The sequence below is a fragment of the Erpetoichthys calabaricus genome, chromosome 12 (genome assembly GCF_900747795.2).
Source record: "Erpetoichthys calabaricus chromosome 12, fErpCal1.3, whole genome shotgun sequence".
NCBI classification, from domain to species: Eukaryota; Metazoa; Chordata; class Cladistia; order Polypteriformes; family Polypteridae; genus Erpetoichthys; species Erpetoichthys calabaricus.
The window spans coordinates 59,755,606-59,779,462 of NC_041405.2; the positions used below are offsets into that span (position 1 = coordinate 59,755,606).

At 39.0% G+C, this 23,857-nt stretch overlaps 1 protein-coding gene across 1 annotated transcript; it reads right to left on the reverse strand.

Annotated features, from left to right (window-relative positions):
- Nucleotides 1–22,109: 22,109 nt before the first annotated feature.
- Nucleotides 22,110–23,105, reverse strand: LOC127529959 (putative protein TPRXL). The gene has a single exon (XM_051935378.1). It carries the CDS (start codon nucleotides 23,103–23,105, stop codon nucleotides 22,110–22,112), a length of 996 nt encoding a protein of 331 aa, XP_051791338.1.
- Between the last annotated feature and the right edge of the window lie 752 nt (nucleotides 23,106–23,857).

Sequence of the window (23,857 nt, forward strand, 5' to 3'; positions counted from 1 at the left end):
AGCATACCAGCATCTTGAGATCTTAATGTGCGCTCTGGTTTGTAAGTCATGATAAGTTCAGACAAGTAAGCCGGACCTCGACCATTTAATGCTTTATATGTTAAAGGAAGATTTTGAAATCTGCCCTAAACTTAACCGGGAGCCAGTGTAAGGATTTAAGAACTGGAGTTATGTTTTCATATTTTCTTGTTCTTGTAATAATTCTTGCAGCCGCATTTTGGATTGACTGGAGGCTGTATAAAGAACAGTTTGAACATCCAGTGAACACTGCATTGCAGTAGTCAATCCTACTAGAGATAAATGCATGAATTAATTTCTCAGAATCCTGTTTATTTAGAAAGCGCCTTAATTTCCTAACATTTTTAAGATGGAACAAGCATGTTTTGGACAACTTTGTAATATGCGCTTTAAATGACATGCTAGAGTCAAAGATAACTCCTAGATTGCGGGCTGATTCAGTAAAATTAATTGGGATTCCAGCTGAGTTAAATGATGACAAAATATTGTTATGATCAGCATCATTCCCTCCAACAATTAACATCTCTGTTTTATCTGTATTTAAAGACAAGTAATTCTCATTCATCCACTCCTTTAATTCGCTAACACAACTAATTAAAAGACAACATTGGAGAAATTTCATCTGATTTAAATGAAAGGTATAACTGGGTGTCATCTGCATATGAGTGAAAATTAACATTATTTTTTTTTTGTTTTTGTTCTTTATTTCGCCTTATACAATTTCTTGTATTAGGAATTTGTTAGTTTTCGCATACCCCTTGGGGTCAGAGCACAGGGTCAGCCATTGTACAGTGCCCCTGGAGCAATTGAAGGTTAAGGGCCTTGCTCAAGGGCCCAGCAGAGTAGGATCTCTTTTGGCAGTGATGGGGATTCGAACCGGCAACCTTTTGGATACCAGCACAGATCCTTAGCCTCAGAGCCACCACTATTATGTTTCCTAATGATAGATCCCAGTGGAAGCATGTAAAGTGAAAACAGTAAAGGTCCCAGTACTGAGCCCCGCGGGACACCATATTGAACTTCTTTGTATAATGATGGAGTACTGTCAGCACATTTCTGTACATATTGGAATCGATTTGATAAATAAGAACTAAACCAAGCGAGCACAGTACCTGTAAGCCTAACATCATTTTCTAGCCTGTGTAGTAAAATAGAATGGTCGATGGTGTCAAATGCTGCACTTAAGTCCAACAACATAATTACAGTGGAAAACTGATGAAAAGCAGAGACATGCTCATTCAACAGAGTCCCAAACAGAACTGACTTGCTGCCTTAAAATGGCGGCCTTTAAATGCAAGTAGAGTAAGTGATGTCATCAGGACCGGAACCAGAAGTGACATCAGTGGCTGCCCCAGAGCCGGGCGGGATTTCCCTAGAATGGTCTGCAAAAGATCGAGAGGGAAAATTAGTGCACTTCGCCACCCCCTGGTCTGGCGTGGAATCACATGTATTTAAGCCCTTTAGCTGTCTCCTAAACACACGTGTGTGACAACAGCTAAACAAACTCATCATAGGAATTACCTGGAAACGAAAGTAAACGTTTTACAATTTTCTGTTTCCACAGCATCGAGAAAATATCTAGCAATGAAACGTGGATTCCGATTGGAGGTCCCTGCATGTAGCCATATAACACGTCTTGAATATCTACATAAAGATATGAAAATATGCAAAAACATACATAGGGAATATGAATATTAACAGAACAGTATTGATCACAATAATACCGATTTCAGCTTGTCTCTACATATCCATCAATACAGAGATGAATCCAGATTCCATAAAAACGTAATTTATCAATTCATGTAACAAACAAAATTCAATAAATGAACCCTGCAAACACAGTAATAACATTGCATCCACAATAAAAACAGTGGGTTTAAAGTACCTTGTAAGAATCTCAGATTTCACAGTTTTGCACTTTCTATTCTTATCATATGGATCATGTACATTAGAAAAAAAACACAACAAAACCAATATAAGACATGTCATCAATGTGCCAAGTGTGATTGGGGCTCTTTGTTGAGTACTGGCATCTCAGAATTTTGCGATTTCCTGGCTGTTGTCCGTGCAGTCCCCTTGCATCCAATTGACGCATTACTTCATGTACATCATTTCTACAGAAAAACTAAAAAAATAATTTTGGAAGTCACATATTTAAGGAAGGGAATGAGTGTTTACTGTTAACCAAGTAGTCAAAGAAACAACATAAGTAATAGATAAAACATGAAACATGCTGTAGAATTAGACACAGGATACCGATAGCATGGTCGAATTCCTCTGAAGTCCCTCACATGTCTATAAATAGCTCGAACACCTTTCATTGAGGGCCACTTTTTAAATTCACTCTAAGATACAAAAATAATTTGGATTTAATTAATTCACTTAATGATCACCTCCATAATCAAGGAGTCAGTAATACTGGTACCTCAACTGCAGCAAAAATTTCATTTTTGGGGCAGTCATTACTCCTTCTGAACAATTTCATTTTGTGTAAAAGTCTTCTCAGTTGGCGATCCCTGAAAATATTACAGAAATTGACCATGTCCTTCTGCTCTTTAAATCTTAAAACAATGCATAATATTTGTAATTGGTGGAGCAAACTTTTATGTTGTAGTCATCTGTTGCGTTAACTCACAAAGAAATATATTATCTGAGATAAAAGTTGATAAAAAATAATTTGCATAATGTTTGTTCTACCAAAAATTAATTTATAGACTGAGAAAAATATTAATGCTTAATACTGAACTATGTTTTTACACAATACACACTAAGTGAACGAATAACAATAGCATATGGCCCAATGAAATTTGGAGTTAAAAATGATTATGAATGACCTTTCCCACAGTATAAAGATATAATCCAAAATCTTATGAAAAATTAATGAAAATATTTAACTTACGATATTTTTCCTCCTCCAAACACTTCAATTACTTTAACCATCTCCTTCTGAATATACCCTTGCTCAAATAAGTTTCTGATAATACGCAAACCTATGACATGAAACATTTTGATACCAGAACTGTATATACTAATTCAGATATTTAACAAAAATGTATTTTATTCAAACTGTGTGAACAACATATTAACTTCCTTATGGGATAATTCATTGTGAGGTGTGTTTATAAAATTTAAATTACATTACAATTTTATTATTAAGGCTAGTTACTTATGATCATTGTTCTTTACTCCATGACATGTGAATCTGTGATACAAAACAAGATATGCACAATAAACCAACACATTAAATACATTCTGAACAGTACATCTTACTGAAAAAATAACATCTCTGTAGAAAGCTATGCATTTTGTTAACGGGACTTTCATAAGTATGCAACTTTTTAAATATTTTCAACAACTGGCAAGTGGTTATACTACTGTTAGTCTACGTTGTGTTTCTAAAATTAAATTTTAAATATCAATGTTGTTTATTTTTAGAGAACTGAAATATTACTGAAGAAAGAAAAAAAACTAAAACGGCCAAATGGGGCTATACATACGAACTTAAAAGGTTTAAATAAAACAAAAATACATACCTTTACTTTTACTTCCTTGGCTTGTAGAGGGCGTATCCTGTAGCAAAGCTCTAACTTTTTCATGAAAGCCCTTTTCAGTCAATAAGCCTTAAGAACAGGTGTAAAAATATTGACAACAAGCTACGCAAACCCACCAAGACATGGAATCGTTTAAATCAAGGCGTTGCGCTACCTTCTTCCAGATCGGCCCTAAGGTGTTCGTATTTTTCCAAAGCAGTTCTGGTCTCCAAGGGCATCTGTATCTAAGTCAAAAAACACCATCCCACACTATTAGTTAATGATTAACACATTTCTACATGTATTGTAAGCATACAATGCAACTGATAATATGTTGCGCTTATTTATCTGGTGTAACGAAATTTTCGCGCATTTAACGGCTGATGTCCGAAGTGGTTTGTGCCCTTCAGAATGAAAAACGTTTGCGTTTACCTTTTTAATAAAAGGTGAGATTTTAAGCCTGAGAAATCGCCTCGTAAATGCACATGTTTTAATGCATACGTGTTAATATGTATGCTTACACAGTATTAAAAGATACTCAACAATTAACGTCATTTACCTCCATTCCCGCGTTTGAGTCGTGCTGTAAATTCTTATTGTGAAATATAATTGACAAATATTTCGGCGAATGAACTTGTAAAGAAGGTGGACCTGGAGTGTTACATCACTTCCTTAACGAAAATGCCCTGATGGGGTCTTTGGGTGGTGAGTGTGGAGGACGACAGAGAGCTGAAGGCAGATGACAGAGATAGGAGGGTGGATGACGGAAAACTGACATCGGAGAACTGAGAGCGGACGGTGGTGGAAAGAGGGAGAAGGGTTGATGGGGGATTCCTCACAGGGAGGAGGAATATTTTGTCAAAGATAGTAGGAAGGATGGAGTTTTCTCGGAGGAAGGAGGATGTCCTAAAATGGACACCGTATCAGAAGACCAACATCTCCGCCAGCCATAGTCTTCTTGTTTGCCCCACTGGGCAAAGATCTTCTTGCCTCATCAGCCCTGCCAGGCCAATGTGTTCTCACCTGGTGGATCCAACTGAAATATAATTTTTTTTGTTATCATGAAATGTTTTTGAATATAGTTTGGGAAGTCTGAAAGCCATGCTGTTAGATGTCTGTTCAATTCAAAGCTTCGTGGATACAGAACGATTACAATACAATTTATTTTTGTATAGCCCAAAATCATACAAGAAGTGCTGCAGTGGGTTTAATGGCACCACCATCCACAATAGATGAAGGCACCAGCATTCAGCATGATTCATGTTTAGAGTGTTCATAATGGAGTGAATAATTTCTTTTGCCAAGTTTAAAAATAAGTATCAATAGGATGATGCAAACCCCTTCTGGTCAGTGACATGCACAAATTTCAGGCTGTATTTCAAAGTCTGGATTACACATTTCAGCTTTAATCCTCAGTGTTTAGTATATTTTATTGGCATACATCTCCAGACCCCTTTCCACTCCATGTGATCATATCAGATGCAGCCCATCCAGCATTAAATAGGATCTGGAAATAGGAAGTATATGCTGGTTCTCCACAATATCCAAAATGCCAAAATACCTGAACTTAATGTAACTCACCATGAGATCTGATAGATTTTTGATCTTAAAGTCAATGGGATTCAACAACTGCCACATTCTGGAAGAAGGATTTTGTTCATGGAGACATTTATTTCAAGACCATAGGTGTTGTAGGCTAAGACCCATTCATCTGTCACCTGCTGAATAAGAACCCTCAAATGAACAGCAACTGCGTTATGACCTGTGTACTGCATTTCAGTGACTTCTAACACAGTACTCTTTGTCTTTGCCAGTAGGCAAGACCACAATCTATTCAGAATTGCAAGGGGAGTGGAGGAATGTCTACCACCTTGGACACATAATAATGGACTGCAATAAGATTAAAAGAAAAGAAGGTAGCAGTGAGGACACAGCCTTGTTTGATACCAGTCTTACCTGAAAAGGAACACCAAATTTGTAGAGAATCTTCCAAAGCATTTTACAGCAAATACTGTCAATTGCCATCACTAGGTCAAAGAAGATCAGGACAAGTAGTAGACTGTGTTCTTTTGATTTCTAATGGATCTGACAGGTATGAAGATTATGTTGCCTGCACTTACTCTTGGAGCAATTTCTCAGCAACTGGTGGGTAATAATAGTGTCCTTAAAATCTCTTGGAACTTGCCTTATCCCAAATTAGCAGGATAAGAAGATGCATTTGTAAAGCAAATGTAACCCAGGTTATTTAACTAAGAATATGTATGTTTAGGATGCCATGAACGCTAGAGTTACAGGATATCAAAAGAGATATCATAGAGAACAAAAGTGCTTTAGTTAAATGGAATACGAAAAATAGCATGTATTTATTCAAAATGCCAGCAATTTTAAATTAGATTATTTAAGACTTTGTTAACCATAAACATTATTTTAAAGACAATTCTAAATGGCACAGGTAACCAATGTAGTGGCATCAGAACTGGAGAGATGTGCTCTGATTTTCTTTCCTTAGTTAAGATTCTAGCAGCTACATTCTGCACTTGTTCCAATCGATTGGTGTATTTTTTGGATAGTACTGAGAGGAGTGCATTACAGTAATCTAGCCAACTGAAAACAAAAGTGTGAACTAATTTGTCCAGCATCTTGCAAAGTTATAAGAGATCTAACTTTTGCTATATTTCTTAAGTGAAAAAATGCTGTCCTAGTGATCTGATTAATATGTGATTTAAAATTGTGGTCATTCAATAATTACCCCTAAATTCTTTACCTTCGTCTTGACTTTTAATCCAAATGGATCAAGTTTATTTCTAATACCCTCATTATATCAATTTTTGCCAATCACTAAAATTTCTCCTTATTTAGTTTGAGACAATTACTACTCATCCATTCAGAAACACAAATAAGACATTGTGTTAGTGAACCAAGAGAGTCGAGGTCATCATACACTATTGAAAAATACAGTTGCTAGATGTGCTGCTTTTACAACATTAAACAGTGCTTACGGAAAGCCAATATCAGATACAGCCTCTTGTATCCTGCCAAACTGAAAGTAGATATTCAAGACAAGAATTACATCTTTACCACTACGGAGGAAGCAGAAAAAGAGTCAAGAAAGCTGATCCCAACATTTTTTTTAAATACGATCGTGAGTCACATCCTGTCATGGCATGGCAAGAAGATATTACTAGCTGTCCGATCCGCTTGCAATGATACTGGTACCATAATTATACATCCTTTTCCCTTCTTGGCCACTTTCTGTTTGTTTTAATTACAATTATACGCATATATGTGTATGTGTGGAACAAATTAAATTAGTAACTTTTTTTTTTTTTACTACTCTAAAGGACTGTTTAACATCATACCCTTGGTTTACTGTTACTATTATTATTGCATTAGGGTTTACTATGCTTATCCAGAGCCACTTTTTAACACTATTCCCTGGGTTTACTATCTTACTATTTTAAGACTGTTAAAGATTATATTTTATGCTTATAGTATTTAGACTGTATCGGCAATAGATATCTCAATTTTAATCCTCATACGCTACTGCTAGGGGGCTTGTTTTGTTTTGGACGTGCTCTGTCTCTAGGTATGTCAGAGGACTGGGACTTTGTGAAGTGGGGTCCAGCCTCATGTGGGGAGGCAAAATGGGGGGGGTTGGGGGACTAGGGGGGAGAGAAAGAGAGCAAGCTTTCTCTAATCTATCCTTTTAATCCTTGTAATTATAATTACCAATGTAACAATAGGCTGCATGGCAATAACTCCGGGAAAAATTGGAAATTAAGGTCAAAACTGTCTCACTTTCAGTTAAGACTAAAAAATGACATCAAAAATTCAGAATCAATGTCTCCATGACAGGACAGTTAACTTTGTGAGCTGGAATGTTAAAGGCCTGAATCACGAATTAAAGAGAAAGAGAGTATTCTCACACCTAACAGGTCTAAACGCTAAAATAGTATTTTTACAGGAGACCCACTTATTAAGCAAGGATCAGGTCTGGCTGCAAAAAGACTGGACTGGCCAAATGTTCTATTCCAGCTTTACAAAGAAAACTAGAGGTGTGGGAATTCTTATACACAGAGCAGTCTCATTTATAGTATCAGATGTAGTATCTGATCCTGAAGGGAGATATGTGATTGTCATGGGCAATTTATTTAACTGTAAAGTGATTCTGATAAATGTTTATGCACCAAATGTGGATGATAGGGAATTCATGCAAAATATATTTGCATCCATTCCCAATGTGAACACACATAAAATTATAATGGCTGGGGACTTTAAGTGTGTTTTAAATCCAGAATTAGATAGATGCCATCACCCCTGTGACTGGAGACCTAACGCTGCAAAGCAAATTACACAGTTTGTAACTGACCACAACTTATCAGACCTCTGGAGATTAAAAAATCCAAACTCAAGAGCATATTCCTTCTACTCACCAGTGCATCATTGCTACTCAAGAATTGATTATTTCTTTATAGATAACAATTTTTTGCCTACGATTAAATCTTGCAAGTATGACGCCATTGTTATTTCTGACCATGCCACTCTGATCTTGGAGCTAAAATCATTATGCCCCTCATACTCATCTCGCAGATGGCGTCTTAAGCTACTTTTATTAGCAGACAAGAACTGTACAGAATTAATATAAAAACAAATCAGTTTTTTTCTAGAGACAAATACATCCTCAGAGGTCTCTGCAGGAATACTCTGGGAAACCCTGAAGGCCTTCTTAAGGGGACAGATTATCTCATATCTTTCCCACAGAAATAAATTGGAAACCAAGAAGGTATCAGAGCTAACCAGCGAAATTACTAGATTAGATCAAGAACATGCCAGGTGTCCAAGTTAAGCTTTTCATAGGAAAAGTTATGCTCTGCATTCAGAGCTCAACCTCTTAACAACTAAAGAAACTGAACAACTCATTTTTAAATCAAGACATCATTACTGTGAATATGGAGAGAAAGCTAATAAGCTCTTAGCTCAACAGATCCACAATCAAGAAGTTCACAATGCAATTCCAGCAATCGCCAACATAATTGGAGAAAAAATTATTGACCATAAAAATATAATGCACACATTTAGAGACTGCTATAAATCCTCATATTCTACTGAGTTTAAAGAAGACAAGACACAAACTAATGTATTTCTGGATGCATTACAGATACCACAAATAGATACTCTTAATGCAGAGGAATTGGATAAACCTTTGGCACTATCAGAATTACTAGATGCTATAAATTCACTTAAGAGTGGGAAAGCAGCAGGCCCTGGTGGCTACCTTGTCAAATTTTATAAGAAATTCTCCACTCAGCTAGCTCCCCTTTTATTAGCAACATGCACAGAAGCTAGAGACAATAACATTCTACCTCAAACTTTTTGCCAAGCATAAATCACCGTCTTTCCTAAACAAAATAAGGACTTATTACAATGTGCATCATACAGACCAATTTCACTTCTGAATAATGATGTTAAGATACTCTCCAAAGTCCTAGCTAGAAGGATGAAGAAAGTGCTGCCTTCGGTAGTATCACAAGATCAAACTGGATTTATTAAAGGCCGACACTTAGCTTCCAGTCTTCGACACCTGTTTAATGTGTATTCACCCATAAAGTAAAACTCCCCAGATATATTATTATTGTTGGATGCAGAAAAAGCATCTGATATGATTGAATGGAACTACCTTTTCACTACATTGGGGAAATTTGGGTTTGGCCCGAACATTTGTGCATGAATCAAACTACTGTATACCAATCCAGAAGCTTCAGTTTGTTTTAACAACATTAATTCAGACTGCTTTAAACTAGAATGTGGTACCAGACAAGGATGCCCCTTGTCACCACTACTTTGTGCAATTTCCATTGAGCCACTAGCAGTTCACTGTAGAAATGCTTATCAGATAATGGTTATTATCAGAGAAGGACTTGAACAGAAAATTTCTCTATATGCAGATGATATTGTACTGTATATATCAGATCCACAAAATACTGTGCTTGCAGTCCTAACAGCACTAACAGAATTTCAAAAGATTTCTGGTCTCAGAATTAATTTGAATAAAAGTGTACTCTTTCCAGTGAATTCTCAAGCATACAGTATTAGATTGGACACCTTCCCTTTTATCATTGCAGATCAGTTTGAATACCTAGGGATAAACATCACAAGTAAACATAAAGCTCATCAACAAATTTTCACCGTCTGTATGGAAAAAATTAAGTAAGACTTGCATAGATGGTCAACCCTTCATCTCACTTTAGCTGGAAGAATTAATGTTGTTAAGATGAATATCCTTCCTAATCTTCTCTTTTTATTTCAAGCATTCCAATATACATCAATAAATAGTTTTTTAAGAAATAGATTCAACCATAACCTCACTTATTTGGAGTTCAAAACATCCACATATCCAAAGAGCGAACCTACAAAGACCTAAGGCAGAAGGTGGCATGGCTCTATCTAACTTACAGTTTTATTTCTGGGCAGCAAACATTCAAGCTATAAAAACCTGGATATGGACACAAACAGATGAACATATGCAGGCTTGGTCTGCAATAGAAATAAAATCCTGCAGTACTTCTTTATATTCCTTGCTTTTTTGTGCCCCTATAAATGCAAGTTATCGCCAATATACTAACAACCCTCCCCCAAACTATGCGAATCTTCAATTCCACCCCAGGGTAAACGTTAACATTATACGGTTATTGTCTGTTTTTACCTGCATTGTTATCAGTAGTATAAGCCATGCACTTTTTGTCAAAAATGATTTATGACCTTTAAGCCCCGCCCTCTTTGGGATGTCATTAAGCCCCGTCCCTTTTTATTATTTTTATTTTATTAACTTTCATTGTAATCATTCCATACAAACAGATCAATTTATAACCCAACAAATTTGAAGACAAATCAAACCCCACCCCTGAGAAGGAGAGCTTAGCTAAAGGAAAATTGCTTTAAGCTTTTTAATAAGGCAACATTAGACAAAAGAAGGGGAGAAGTAAATATCTATATAAATAAGAGATGGAGAAGGGAGTTAAATGCAATAATAGTTAATTCTCTTATTCTAAAATAATATTGATTAAATCCTGCCAAGTTTTGAAAAAATTTTGTACAGATCCTCTAACTGAAAATTTGATTTTTTCCAATTTCAAATAATATAAAACATCAGTTTCCCACTGACTTATAAGAGGAGAATTAGGATTCTTCCAATTTAACAAAATAAGTCTGCGTGCCAAGAGTGTAGTGAATGCAGTCACCGTTTGTTTGTCCTTCTCCAATTCAAGTCCATCTGGAAGGACACCAAACACAGCTGTTAGTGGGTTAGGAGGGATTGTGATACTAAGGCTGTCTGAGAGGCACTTAAAAATTTTTGTCCAAAATGATGTTAGTTTGGTGCAGGCCCAGAACATGTGACCCAGTGAGGCAGGAGCTTGGTTGCAGCGCTCGCAGGTTGGATCCTGGCCTGGAAACATTTTGGACAGTTTTAAGCGAGACAGATGAGCTCGATATATAATTTTTAGTTGAATAATTCTATGCTTTGCGCATATAGAACGCGAGTGAATTCTCTGCTTTGCTACCTTCCACTCCTTTTCTGATATATTGATTAAGAGATCTTCTTCCCAATGTCCTCTTGGATCTTTGAAAGGTAGGGACTCTAATAAGATTTTATATATTGCGGAAATAGTGTTTGTTTCCTCGGAATTGAGCAGTATTTTTTCCAGCATTGTGGAGGGTGCAAGGTGGGGGAAATCGGGCAATTTCTGTTTAACAAAATTTCTAATTTGAAGATAGTAAAAGAAATGTGTAGCTGGGAGGTTAAATTTGGAACGTAATTGTTCAAAAGATGTAAATATGTTGTCTATATAAAGATCTCTGAGCATTTTAATCCCAAAACTTTTCCAGGTATTAAAAACTGGATATACTTGCGAAGGTTGAAAGAGGTGGTTCCCTTGCAGAGGTGCCACTGATAAAAGATTTTCCATCTTAAAATGCTTCCTAATTTGGTTCCATATTCTGAGTGAGTAAAGCACAATTGGGTTATTAGTATATTTGCGATAACTTTCATTTATTGGAGAGCAGAGCAGGGAATATAAAGAAGTACTACAGGATTTTACTTCTATTGCAGACCAAGCCTGTGTATGTGCATTTATTTGTGTCCAGGTTTTTATGGCTTGTATGTTTGCTGCCCAGTAATAAAACTGAAAATTAGGTAAAGCCATGCCACCTTCTGCCTGAGGTCTTTGTAGGGTCGCTCTTCGGATACGTGGGTGTTTTGAGTTCCAAATGAATGAGGTTATTATTGAATCTAACTGTTTAAAAAACGATTTATTGATATATATTGAAATGTTTTGAAATAAAAAGAGAAGTTTAGGAAGGATATTCATCTTAACGATGTTAATTCTTCCGGCTAGAGTGAGATGAAGGGTTGACCATCTATGCAAGTCTTGCTTAATTTTTTCCATACAGACGCCAAAATTTTGTTGATAAAGAGCTTTATGTTTACTTGTGATATTTACCCCTAGGTATTTAAACTGATCTGCTATGGTAAAAGTAGGGTGTCTAATTTATTATTATATGCTTGTGAGTTCACTGGAAAGAGTATACTTTTATTCAGATTAATTCTAAGACCAGATATCTTTTGAAATTCTGTTAGTGCTGTTAAAACAGCAGGGACAGTGTTTTCTGGGTCCGATATATATAAGACCATATCATCTGCATATAAAGAAATTTTCTGTTCCAGTCCTTCTCTGACAATCCCCTTTATCTGATGAGAATTTCGGCAGTGAACCGCCAGTGGTTCAATAGCGATTGCAAACAACAGTGGCGACAAGGGACATCCTTGTCTGGTACCACGTTCTAGTTTAAAGTAGTCTGAGCAAATTTTATTAATACAAACTAAAGCTTCTGGACTGGTATACAGTAGTTTAATCCAAGCACAAATATTCGGGCCAAACCCAAATTTCTCCAATGCAGTGAAAAGGTAATTCCATTCGATCATGTCAAATGCCTTTTCTGCGTCTAATGATAGTAATATCTCTGGGGTGTTTGATTTTGCTGGTGAATATATAACATTAAACAAGCGTCGGAGATTTGAAGATAGATGTCGGCCTTTAATAAATCCAGTTTGATCTTGTGATATTACCGAGGGCAGCACTTTCTCCATCCTTCTAGCTAGGATTTTTGAGAGTATCTTAACATCATTATTCAGGAGTGAAATTGGTCTATATGATGCACATTGTAACAAGTCCTTATTTTGTTTAGGAAAGACGGTGATTAATGCTTGTCGAAATGTTTGAGGTAGTATTTGGTGGTCTTTAGCTTCTGTAAATGTTACCAATAAGAGTGGAGCTAGCTGAGTGGAGAATTTCTTATAAAACTCTACGGGGTAACCATCAGGGCCCGATGATTTCCCGCTTTGTAGTGACTTTATAGCGTCTAGTAATTCTGTTAGCGTTAGAGGTTTATCTAGTTCCTCAGCACTTAAAGCATCTATTTGTGGTATTTGTGAATTATCCAGAAATGCATTAGATTGCGTGTTGTCTTCTTTGGGCTCAGTGGAATATAAAGACTTATAGTAATCTCTAAATGTGTGCATTATTTTATTATGGTCGATGATTTCTTCTCCATTCTTGTTGGTGATTACTGGTATTGCATTGTGAACTTCTTGTTTATGAATTTGTTGAGCTAAAAGCTTATTAGCTTTTTCTCCGTGTTCATAGTAATGCTGTCTAGACTTATAAATAAGTTGTTCAGTTTCTTTAGTTGTTAAGATGTTAAGTTCTGTATGCAGGGCCTGCCTTTTCCTGTGAAGAGCTTCACTTGAACACCTGGCTTGTTCTTCATCTATTCTAGTAATTTCATTTCTTAGCTCTGACACTTTCTTGGTTTCTAATTTATTTCTATGGGAAAGATATGAAATAATCTGGCCTCTTAGGAAGGCCTTTAGAGTTTCCCAGAGTGTTCCTGCAGAAACCTCTGTAGACGTGTTTGTCTCTAGGAAGAAGCTGATTTGTTTGGATATAAATTCTGTGCAGTTCTCGTCTGCCAATAAAAGAGGGTTAAGACGCCATCTGCGAGGTGAGTACGAGGGGCTTATTGATTTTAGCTCCAAGACTAGAGGGGCATGGTCAGAGATAACAATTGTGTCATATTTGCATGATTTAATTGTAGGCAGGAAATTATTATCTATAAAAAAATAATCAATTCTTGAGTAGCTATAATGCACTGGTGAGTAGAACGAATATGTTCTTGAGTTTGGGTTAAGAAACCTCCAGGGGTCTGATAAGTTGTGATCATTTAAAAACTGTGTAATTATGTTTGCAGTATTAGATGTCGTCCCCCCTGTCACGGGAGTCCTATCTAAGAGTGGATTTAAAACACAATTAAAGTCCCCAGCCATTATAATTTTATGAGTGTTCACATTGGGAATGGATGCAAATAGATTTTGCATGAATTCCTTATCATCAACATTGGGTGCATAAACATTTATCAAAATCATTTTACTGTTATATAAGTTGCCCATGACCATCACATATCTCCCTTCAGGGTCCGACACTACCTCTGATGCTACAAATGGAACTGTTCTATGTATGAGAATTCCCACCCCTCTAGTTTTCTTTATAAAGCTAGAATGGAACATTTGGCCAGTCCAGTCTTTTTGTAATCTGAACTGATCCTTGGTTAGTAAGTGGGTCTCCTGTAAAAATACTATTTTAGCGTTTAAGCCTGTTAGGTGAGAGCATACTTTCTTTCTCTTTAATTCGTGATTCAGGCCTTTAACATTCCAGCTCACAAAGTTAACTGTCCCATCATGGAGACATTGATTCTGAGTTTTTAATGTCATTTTATAGTTTTAATTGGTAATATGGCAGTTTTAATCTTAGTTTCAAGATTCCCCAGGAGTTGTTGCATGTTAGCCTGTTGCTGCATTGATATTTATAATTATAAGGATTATAAGAATAGATTAAATATAACCTGCTCTCCTTCTCTCCCCCCTTTATCCCCCCACCCCCCCATTTTGCCTCCCCACATGAGGCTAGACCCCACTTCGCGATGTTCCAGTCCTCTGACATACGAAGAGACAGAGCACGTCCAAAACAAAACAAACCCCACCCTGCAGCGGCGTTACAGAATTAAAACAGAGATATCTTTTACAGTTAAATCCTTAATACTATCTGCCGAAAATGTTCTCATTAACAATATTTAAGCTTGAAATAATCTTCAGCGCTTTTAAGTTAAGATATTAAGATTAAAAAAAAAAAAAAAAAAAAACCCTGGGAGTGATTTTAAAAACTAGTCTAGGATAAACCTGGTAATTCATACTGTAATAGTATAATGGTAATTGTATAAATAGTAGAACAAGCATTAAACCAAGGGTATGAAGTTAAACAGTCTACTTTAAGGTATAGTAAAATAAAAAAAATAAATTAAAAAAAAAAAGGAATAAAAAAATAAATAAATAAAACGAATCCTACTTTAATCACTTCCACATTTTCACACTCACGTCAAGCCCCGTCCCTTTTTGATGGATGTGTGACCCTAACCCTCCCCTGGGACCTGTCAAGGGGTGGGTTGGGGGGGGGGGTTTGATGGATGTGTGCCCCTTCCTTGAACCCGCCCCCACCCCTGTTTACCCAGGGACCTGTCAAGGGGGTTTTGATGGATGTCTGCCCCTTCCTTCACCTCACCCCCTACCCCCCTCTCCCGAGGACAAGTCTAGGTATGTCAGGGCCGTCAACATGGGCCCAGGTATGAAGGCCCTGCCTCTGCCTCGGCTCCCGGTCAGGCAGGCCCTGATGACTGGCCCCTTTCACTTTCTTGCTCACTTCTCTCGATGACAGGGCCAGAGCATGTTCCAGCCGGAGCGATCTACCTTATAGCCTTTCCTGCCTCTACTGTTTTGGGTAAGAAATCCTGTATTTAAAATATCTATTACTTTAAATATCTAAACTTTGGTTTAGCACTTGTAAACCGTTTTTTATTTTATCTAAGTCAAGCGGAGAAAGACCCCAGACAGTCTTTGCACTGTCCCTGCTGTTAGCAGGCATGAGAGCGGAGCAGGCAGCCTCTGTGTGAGGCCTCCGAAGCTCCAAGCGTACACGCAGGGATGTCTGCCCCTTCCTTGAACCCGCCCCTTAACCACCTGATTGGTTCTCCTTTCTGTCAAGAGCAGACTTGATAGATGTCTCCTCTTCCTTCACCCCGCCCCCCACACCCCTCTCCCAAGGACAAGTCTAGGTCTGTCAGGGAAGGCCTTTGCCGTCCACAAAACCCTGCCCCCTTCTGAAAGTGTTGTATAAAAAAGCGGTTCATCTTCATTTCTAAAGACTCTGTGAAGAAAAATGGAATCTATGACCGATACCCCAGTGAAGCGTCCGTTCTGCAGAATCTATTTGAAGGATTGTTTGAGAAGGGTTAAAAGATGTTTGATGCCTGAGTTTCTTGAAGCTGAAGCTTGGTCTAAGTTGTGCAAAACACGGCAGGTATTGGAGGACAACAAGGAAAACTGTCTGCCGCATTTAGTGTTCAAGGACTGAATTCTGCAAATTGAATCGGCGGTCGAGTAGCAGACTATGGGGGTTGAAACGTAACTCGATTCGAGTGATGACGCAATGGAAGACCCTCCTTTATTTTAAGCTACGCCCTTCCCTTTTATCATAAATACCCAGCCTGTTAGTCAGAGGACCATTTAAAGATCCCCAGCATGTCGACCGCTACAAACTGTGAAATGATGGGGATCGGCGTAATAACCTCAGGGTTCCCGCCTGAAGCTCCAAAGCCTGAGGTTTCATGGCCTGAATCTTACCAGTTCTATAATGCGGTCCAGACGGATGGCCTCAAGATCCCCAAGAATCTGACCACCGGTATTTTAGTATACGACCCGATTACAGTCTCTGGTCAAGATACCTTGAGCCGGATTGAGGATTCCATTCTCCAGGTCCAGGGTGGTCTTCCTCCGTCTTCGCCAATGATGATCAGACGGATAGCACCGTCTCTGCTAAGGGTACTCAGACAGATATCTCTTACCTATCTCCAGGACAACCGTGGGTGATCAGACAAGTTCCGCAGGAACCGATGTCGATCGAGCTGTCTGAGACAGATATGGATTGCCCGGAGGGTGTGCTGCCTGAAACCTGGAAAAAGGCCCAGCAACTTGTTAAAGGGCTGATGACGTGTCTGCTGGATATTATTGTCTACTACAACCAGAAAAAAGAATGTCGAGGCTGCGAGATAGACCATCCCAGCCAGAGAAGACATACCTGCCTCTTTGAACCTAAAACCACCTACCGTCAAGGACGTTTTCAGAGGATTCTGAAGATTTTTCGCAAGTCTTGGCTGAAAGGACTGGCGGTGAAAATTCTAGTTTATTTTAATATTCTACTGCCGATACACAAAATACATGCTGTGGTTGAAAATACTGTGGGTGAGTTTGATAATACCGGCTCTATTCATGATACTGTAATGCAGTCATTTTATGAAATGGATGAATACTCTTACTGTGTAGCCCGCCGTGTGGCAAAAAAGTTTTGTAATCGGAGTCTTAATCATGAGGGTCATATGAATGTACGGACTGAATGTGATCTGGAATTTAATGATATGATAGAACTGGTGGGTAATTCTGAACCTGAAGCAGTACCTGTCTGAACATTTCAGACTCCTAAATAAATGCTTTCTATATGGTTAAGTGTTGTCAGTGTCTGTTTTATCACCGGCGATGGAGCAGGTCTTGGAAAAAAATATTATAATTCTGAAAATGCCGGGGCCTTGGGGGTTAAAGATTCCTTGAAAAGAGCTCTCCGGCATGCGGGGTACCATATTGGGGACCAAGAGGTGTCCGAATGGTTATCGGGGTAATACACCTACACGATCCATAAACCTGCCAGAATCCATTTTAAAAGGAATAAGGTGTATGTTTCAAATATAGATGGGCAACGGCAGATCGATCTGGTGGAAATGACAAACCGAATATAACCAAGGTTACAAGTATCTATTGACTTGTATAGATATTCTTTCTAAATATGCCTGGGTCAGGGTACTGAAAAACAAAACGGGTAAAGAAGTAACGAGGGCTTTTCGAGAAATTTTGGAGTAAGGTAGTGTTCCCATCAAACTTCAGACCGATAGCGGTAAAGATTTTCTCAATTGGGAATTTCAAGGCCTGCTCAATAAACACGGTATTAAACATTTTACCACCGCTAGTGAATTAAAGGCTTCAGTGGTGGAGAGATTCAACTGAACTCTGAAGACCAAAATGTGGTGTTATTGCAATTCCTGGAATACCCGGTCCTATCTACAAGGGCTTACAGGACTTCTTATAATCTTATAATCTGAGCCAGCACAGAGGTATAAAAATGGCCCCTGCCGAGGTGAATAGTTCCAATTCATGGAAAGTGTTTAAAACCTTATACGGCCTAACTAAACCCCAAAGAAACCCAAAATATAAGTTCAAAGTCAGTGATACGGTGAGAGTGTCGAAATCTGGGAATCCTTTTACCAAAGGATACGAACAAACCTTTTCAGACGAGGTATTTACCGTTTCTGAACTAGTCCCGAGGGAGCTGCCTGTCTACAAGCTCAAAGATTATGACGGCAAAGACATTATAGGCTCCTTTTACGACGTGGAGTTACAAAAGATTCGAGGAATGGACGTCTTCAGGATTGAAAAGATTTTGGCGAAAAAAAATATTGATAGAAAAAAGCATATTTTAGTGAAATGGCTCGGATGGCCCGGAAAGTTTAACAGTTGGATCCCTGAAAGCTACACGCAAGACGTTAAATACTGAGAAGCGAAAATTAGTATTTCATTCACAGGTACTTACAATGGAGAGAAAAAGCTTTTACGTTGTTCTTCCTAGCAATTCTTCCCGAGATGTTTACCCTAACAATACCATCGCCGAGTTTACCGTCAAATTAGCCACACCCATCGAACTACAGGGTCCCTGGGAAGTTGGTTTGGCTGAAATCCAGTATCCTCACACCTGGAACACCCTAGACAAACCGGATAATGACTTTATTGTGGTGTCCCCGCGATTAACCAGGTTTTATAGTATTCCTGCAGACTATTACTCTAGTGTTGACAAAGTGACCTCTAAGATGAATGAAGTGGTAGCGAAAGAACCCAAAGCCGTCGAGGCTGGTTCTTCAGGCTTACCGATACCGGAAAACACTGTGAGATTCCGCTACAATGCTCTGGAGCGAAGATTCTACGTCGTAAACACCGCGAAGGATGAAACTCTTCATGTCAGGGGGCAGTTGGGGAGAATTCTAGGAGCCCATTCGGACATGACCATAGGCCTGGTGAATGATGCTCCTTACCCCGCAGACATCAGAGCAGGGTTTTATACCTTGTACATCTACAGCGACATTGTGTCTCACCAAAGAGTCAGAGACAGCTACGTCCCTCTCTTGAGATGCGTACATATTGAGGATGAGATGAATAAGATTACCACAATCACCTATGACAAGCCGCACTACGCTCCGGTCAGCAAGACTCAGTTTGATACTTTGACCATTGAAATAAAGATGGAGCAGAACAAAGCGGTTCCATTTCAGTTTGGCGTTCTCACCTCTCTTTTGTCTTCTAAATCTTCTCAATTAAGAGGAGCAGCGAGCAGCCGGCTATTCCATCCCCCACCGTCGCAGAATGTTCACTAAGTTTTCCCAGCTCATGCCTTGTTTGATTATCTGGGAGTGACTGAACTGCTGGAGTTTTAGATTGGAAATAATAGATCGCTATTTGGAATACATGCATTTCCTGTGTGTTCCGTTTCTAGAGTAATCTGTGTAAACACATTGCTAAAACAGAAACTTTTTCATATTTTAGTAATAAATGTTACAAAAGTCCTGTGGTGGGTTGGCACCCTGCCCAGGATTGGTTCCTGCCTTGTGCCCTGTGTTGGCTGGGATAGGCTCCAGCAGACCCCCGTGACCCTGTGTTCGGATTCAGCGGGTTGGAAAATGGATGGATGGATGGATGTTACAAAATGTAGGCATAAACTATAGAATCTGTGAAGCCAGAAGTCCAACCATCAAATAAACACTTTCACAAAAGGTTCAAGGATGATACAACAGCTTTCGTGGCTTAACGCTACGGTTTGCTGACTTGGAGCATAGCTGCCCTACCGTGCTACAGAGACGTGAGTTCGATTCCCAGCTTTGAAGAAAGTGTTTTTTTTTTCCTCAAACGGACATTAAATTTATAAATTGGTATGCGCTGTAAATCGTTAACTTTAAAATGTCAATCGCGGTTATTTCTGTTGATTAATTCATGCTTTTTTACTTAGAGTCAGAACAGGAGCTTTTTCAGCTTATTCAGCTTCTGATCTGACTCAAACAGCACCAGAATAACTTCACACCCGATCTGACGCTGTTCGTTTTCAAATAATATTGCATTACTTCGACGATGTTTTCTGATTGGTACTATTCGCGTCATAAAATGATTTCTTCAAAACGTCACATATATTTGTCTCTTTCTTTTTTTAAAATGTGCGTTGTAGCACTCAGCAACTGGCCACCTGCATGTTCTTGCGCACACTGAATAAGACAGCGCTATATGCAATCATCAGATTCAAATGTTAACAGTTATATAGCACGGAATGGAAATCAGCAGTTCTTAGCATTCCACCACGCAAGCTGTCATATCAACTGCCTACTGTAACTTGCTTTCTTTTTGCTTCGGTTATAGTGTGGAATAAAAGTGCACTTGTTTTGTTATACTTTTACATCAACATATGTTCCTGTGTTTGAGCTACATGGGCATACTCAAAAAATACATGTGTAATGCCACGAAAAGTGCATGCAGACACTTCAGTTCGCAAGCATTGGTACGACAATGCAGTCACAAGTACACTGCAGAGCTTTAGCGCGTCTTTATGTGAAAACAGCAGTGTCAGATGGGGAGTGTCTGATGATTGCATATAGCGCTGAAGTTACTGCTCTTTACTATGCTTTCCTCTGCATGTCCTGGAGTACAAAAGAAACAGCATACAGCAACACGTGGGGACTGGCAATATTGGGGGAAAAAAACACGCGGTCGTATGTATCGTGATACACTGCAGAGCTACAGCGCGTCTTTATGTGAAAACAGCAGGGTCAGGTGGGGGTCGTAGGGAAGGATCCTGAACGCGACTGAGACAATGAAAAGTGAATTTAAAAAAAAAATAAAGCTAACCTTTACAAATATCATAAATTACACCGGCTGTTACAGACTGAAATCAAATGTATCTTTTTATTCTAAAATAGTGAAAATAAGAACACTTCTCAAAAGGGAGTTATGCAGGATCGAACTCATGACCCTCTGATTCCCAGTCAGCGACTGATACTATTGCGCCACGGAAGCAGTGATAGCTAATGCGAGTCAATGTCACACACTAAGGCGGCTTTTTTTGGTGGTGGCTTTTTTTTTGTACCTTTTGTGAAAGTGTTTCTTTGAAATTTGGACTTTAGGCTTCATACATTATATAGTTTATGCCTACATTTTGTCATTTGCTACTAGAATATATAAAACGTTTCTGTTTTAACAATGTGTTTACACAGATTACTGTAGATATGCAACACATATGAAATGTGTGTTTTCCAAATAACAATCTACTATTTCTACTCTGAAACTCCACTTCACTCCCAGATAATCAATCAAGGCATGAGCTGGGAAAAGCTCGTTTACGTTCTAAGTCGTTGGGGGGATGGAATAGCCGGCTGCTGGCAGCTTGTCTTTATCAGTACATTTAGATGACAAAAGACGCTGGCGGAGAGGTGGAGAACGGTTTTAAGAAGCGATTTAAGGTGGGCCGGATCCACGAGTTTTTTCGTAGGCTCTGGTAATTCTAGTGTTAAAGCAAAACCTTGATCGACAGAAACACTGACAATCAGAACATCGAAAAGCCTCCCCGTCAACCCAACGACAGTTTTTAGATAAATAGACGTCACAGTGCTGCTCACAACTATGTCGTGACAGGCTAGAATACCCCGTGTAGCAAAAATCACAGATGTAGGAAAATCCCAGAAAATCTTTTAGATTCAAAATATCGTAATAATGTTCATGATGCAAAAACAGGAAAGCTGTCTTTGTTTTTCTGGCACCAGACGCTTCAAATTTTAATAGAGCGTTAGTGTTGGGTTCCCGGTACCAGACGATAATTTTAATTCCCATTAACCTCTCAAACTTTTCAATATCTGAAAACGTTACTTTCTGATCCGTTAATAATCTGACCTGATTCTGATTGGTTCTGAACCTAGCGTTTAATACAGCCAGTAAACCCCTGGCAAAACAACACTGATCATCCAGGTTGAAGGAGATCAATAGGTGTTTCCGTTTCTTTTGAACGTTTGTATTGCTGAAAAGGGTACAGGCTTTACGCCTAGATTCCCCAGATGGAACCCTCACTAACTGAACGATTAGCGTCAGACAGGAATCGGCGAAAATAGTAGCGTGACTCTGGAGAAGTAATTCAATTTTATTAAAAAAATTTTCCACAGAAAGCATACCCGCGGGGATTAGGGAAAAAACACTGGGGTTGATAGATTCGGCCCGTAATTCTAACTGCACTAGATCCCTAGGATCCAAAGTGCTCGTAAAACTGTCTAATATTTGTTGAAGGGTCTCGTGTATATGATTAAAACTTCGGCGAATGAATCAAGTGTGTAGGCCTCAGAAAAATTGAAGCGGTGTCTAATCTCGATTTTGTTAAATTTTGGACACTCCATTATAAATAAATTACTTAATATAGAAGTGGAAGGCTCTGGGGAACTTACTGACGGGTCTGGAGAGGAAGGATTGTCCGTATGTGAGGTAGAGGGCTGTGGAGAATCAGCATCGAGACTCGAGTTTACCCCGGACGGATTAGTCACTCCAGAGCCTGTCTGAGGAGTTGAAGTATCCGACCCTGTTAAATCATCAGCAGACGAGTGCTGATGCGAGGTAGAGGGCTGTGGAGAGTCGGCTTTGAGAGTCGAGTTTACCCCGGACGGATTAGTCCCTCCGGAGCCTGTCTGAGGACTTGAAGTATCCGACCCTGTTAAGTCATCAGCAGACGAGTGCTGAAGATGGACCTTGCGGCACCGTAATGTAGAAGGTTGTATTAACGAGTCGCTGACAGAGAAGTGTTGAAGCAGAGAGCTACTTGCCCCAGAGGAGCATGAGGACCCTGATACCCCCGAGGTAAAAGTTTGCGGGGTTTTTACATTCGTGTCTAGGGCATTAGGTTGTTGTGCTGGGCCTGAAGACGTTCCGGCCTCAGAAGAGGTATTCTTCAAAAGCTCCAGCAGAGCGTTAACTACGGCTATTTCATCAGAATTTAGAACCTGGAGTGCATTATTAATGAGATCAAAATTGTCGATCGGATGTGTCACTGGGTGTGGTGATTGAACAATTTGAAGAGATGTTGGAGGGGTGGGGATTTTAGGGGGCTTTGTGGAATATTCTAAATTATCAGACATCTCTTTTAATAGTCTCAGGTTTTCACTGGACGGTCTTTTCCTACCTTTACGTCCTCCAGAATATTTACATCCCTCGTCTGTATCACAGCCAGTACTGTCACTGCCGGTGTCGCTGCTTCTGCTAGAGCTGTTTTCAGGCATGACCAAAATTTAATCAAAGGCTACAATTATGAACACAGAATATAATATGCAATTATGAACACAGAATATAATAATTATGAACACAGAATATAATAATAATTTGTAATTATGATCACACAATATAATATTTTGCAAACAATGTTATTTTCATGAATAAAAAAGTAATATAAAACGGCTCCTTTAATTATGGGTTAGATGGATGTAAAATGCATACATATGCATCAAGTCTAAACACATTTCGGGTGTGGAATTGTACACAGGGAGCCTCTAATTCTACAAATTGCACCAGTAATTGGTGAAGTTATTCGGTCAGTTGTTCCAGTCTTTCTCGATGTCTCCGCTGATGGTCAGGACGAAGGGAATATCAGGGTGAATAGTGGCTTCTACGCCGATATCCGCTCTCAGAGTAAAGTGCAGCCGACAAAGGGGACCACCTGTTAGAAAAAGATGGCACCGGAGAATACTGAACGCCGCTCCCAGAGGGCGCCGGAGAATACTGAACACCGTTCTCAGAGGCCGCCGGAGAAGGCTTGAACACCACTCCCAGAGGGTGCCGGAGAATGCTCAACGCCTCTCTCAGAGAGAGGAGGGGTTTGTAGATTCTGCCAGTTATGGTACAGGGCTAGATTTTCTGATCCTTCCAACACTTGAGTTAAAAACCCCGGGGGGCTGCGACCAGAAAATAAAGTATGAACTTCTTAGTTAAAGCCCTCTTTTCACAAAATCTGGATTTGTGTATGCCTCTTTTCACA

Coding starts and splice junctions, on each gene's coding strand:
- LOC127529959 (XM_051935378.1), bottom strand. CDS start 23,105: ATGCCTGAAAACAGCTCTAGCAGAAGCAGCGACACCGGCAGTGACAGT.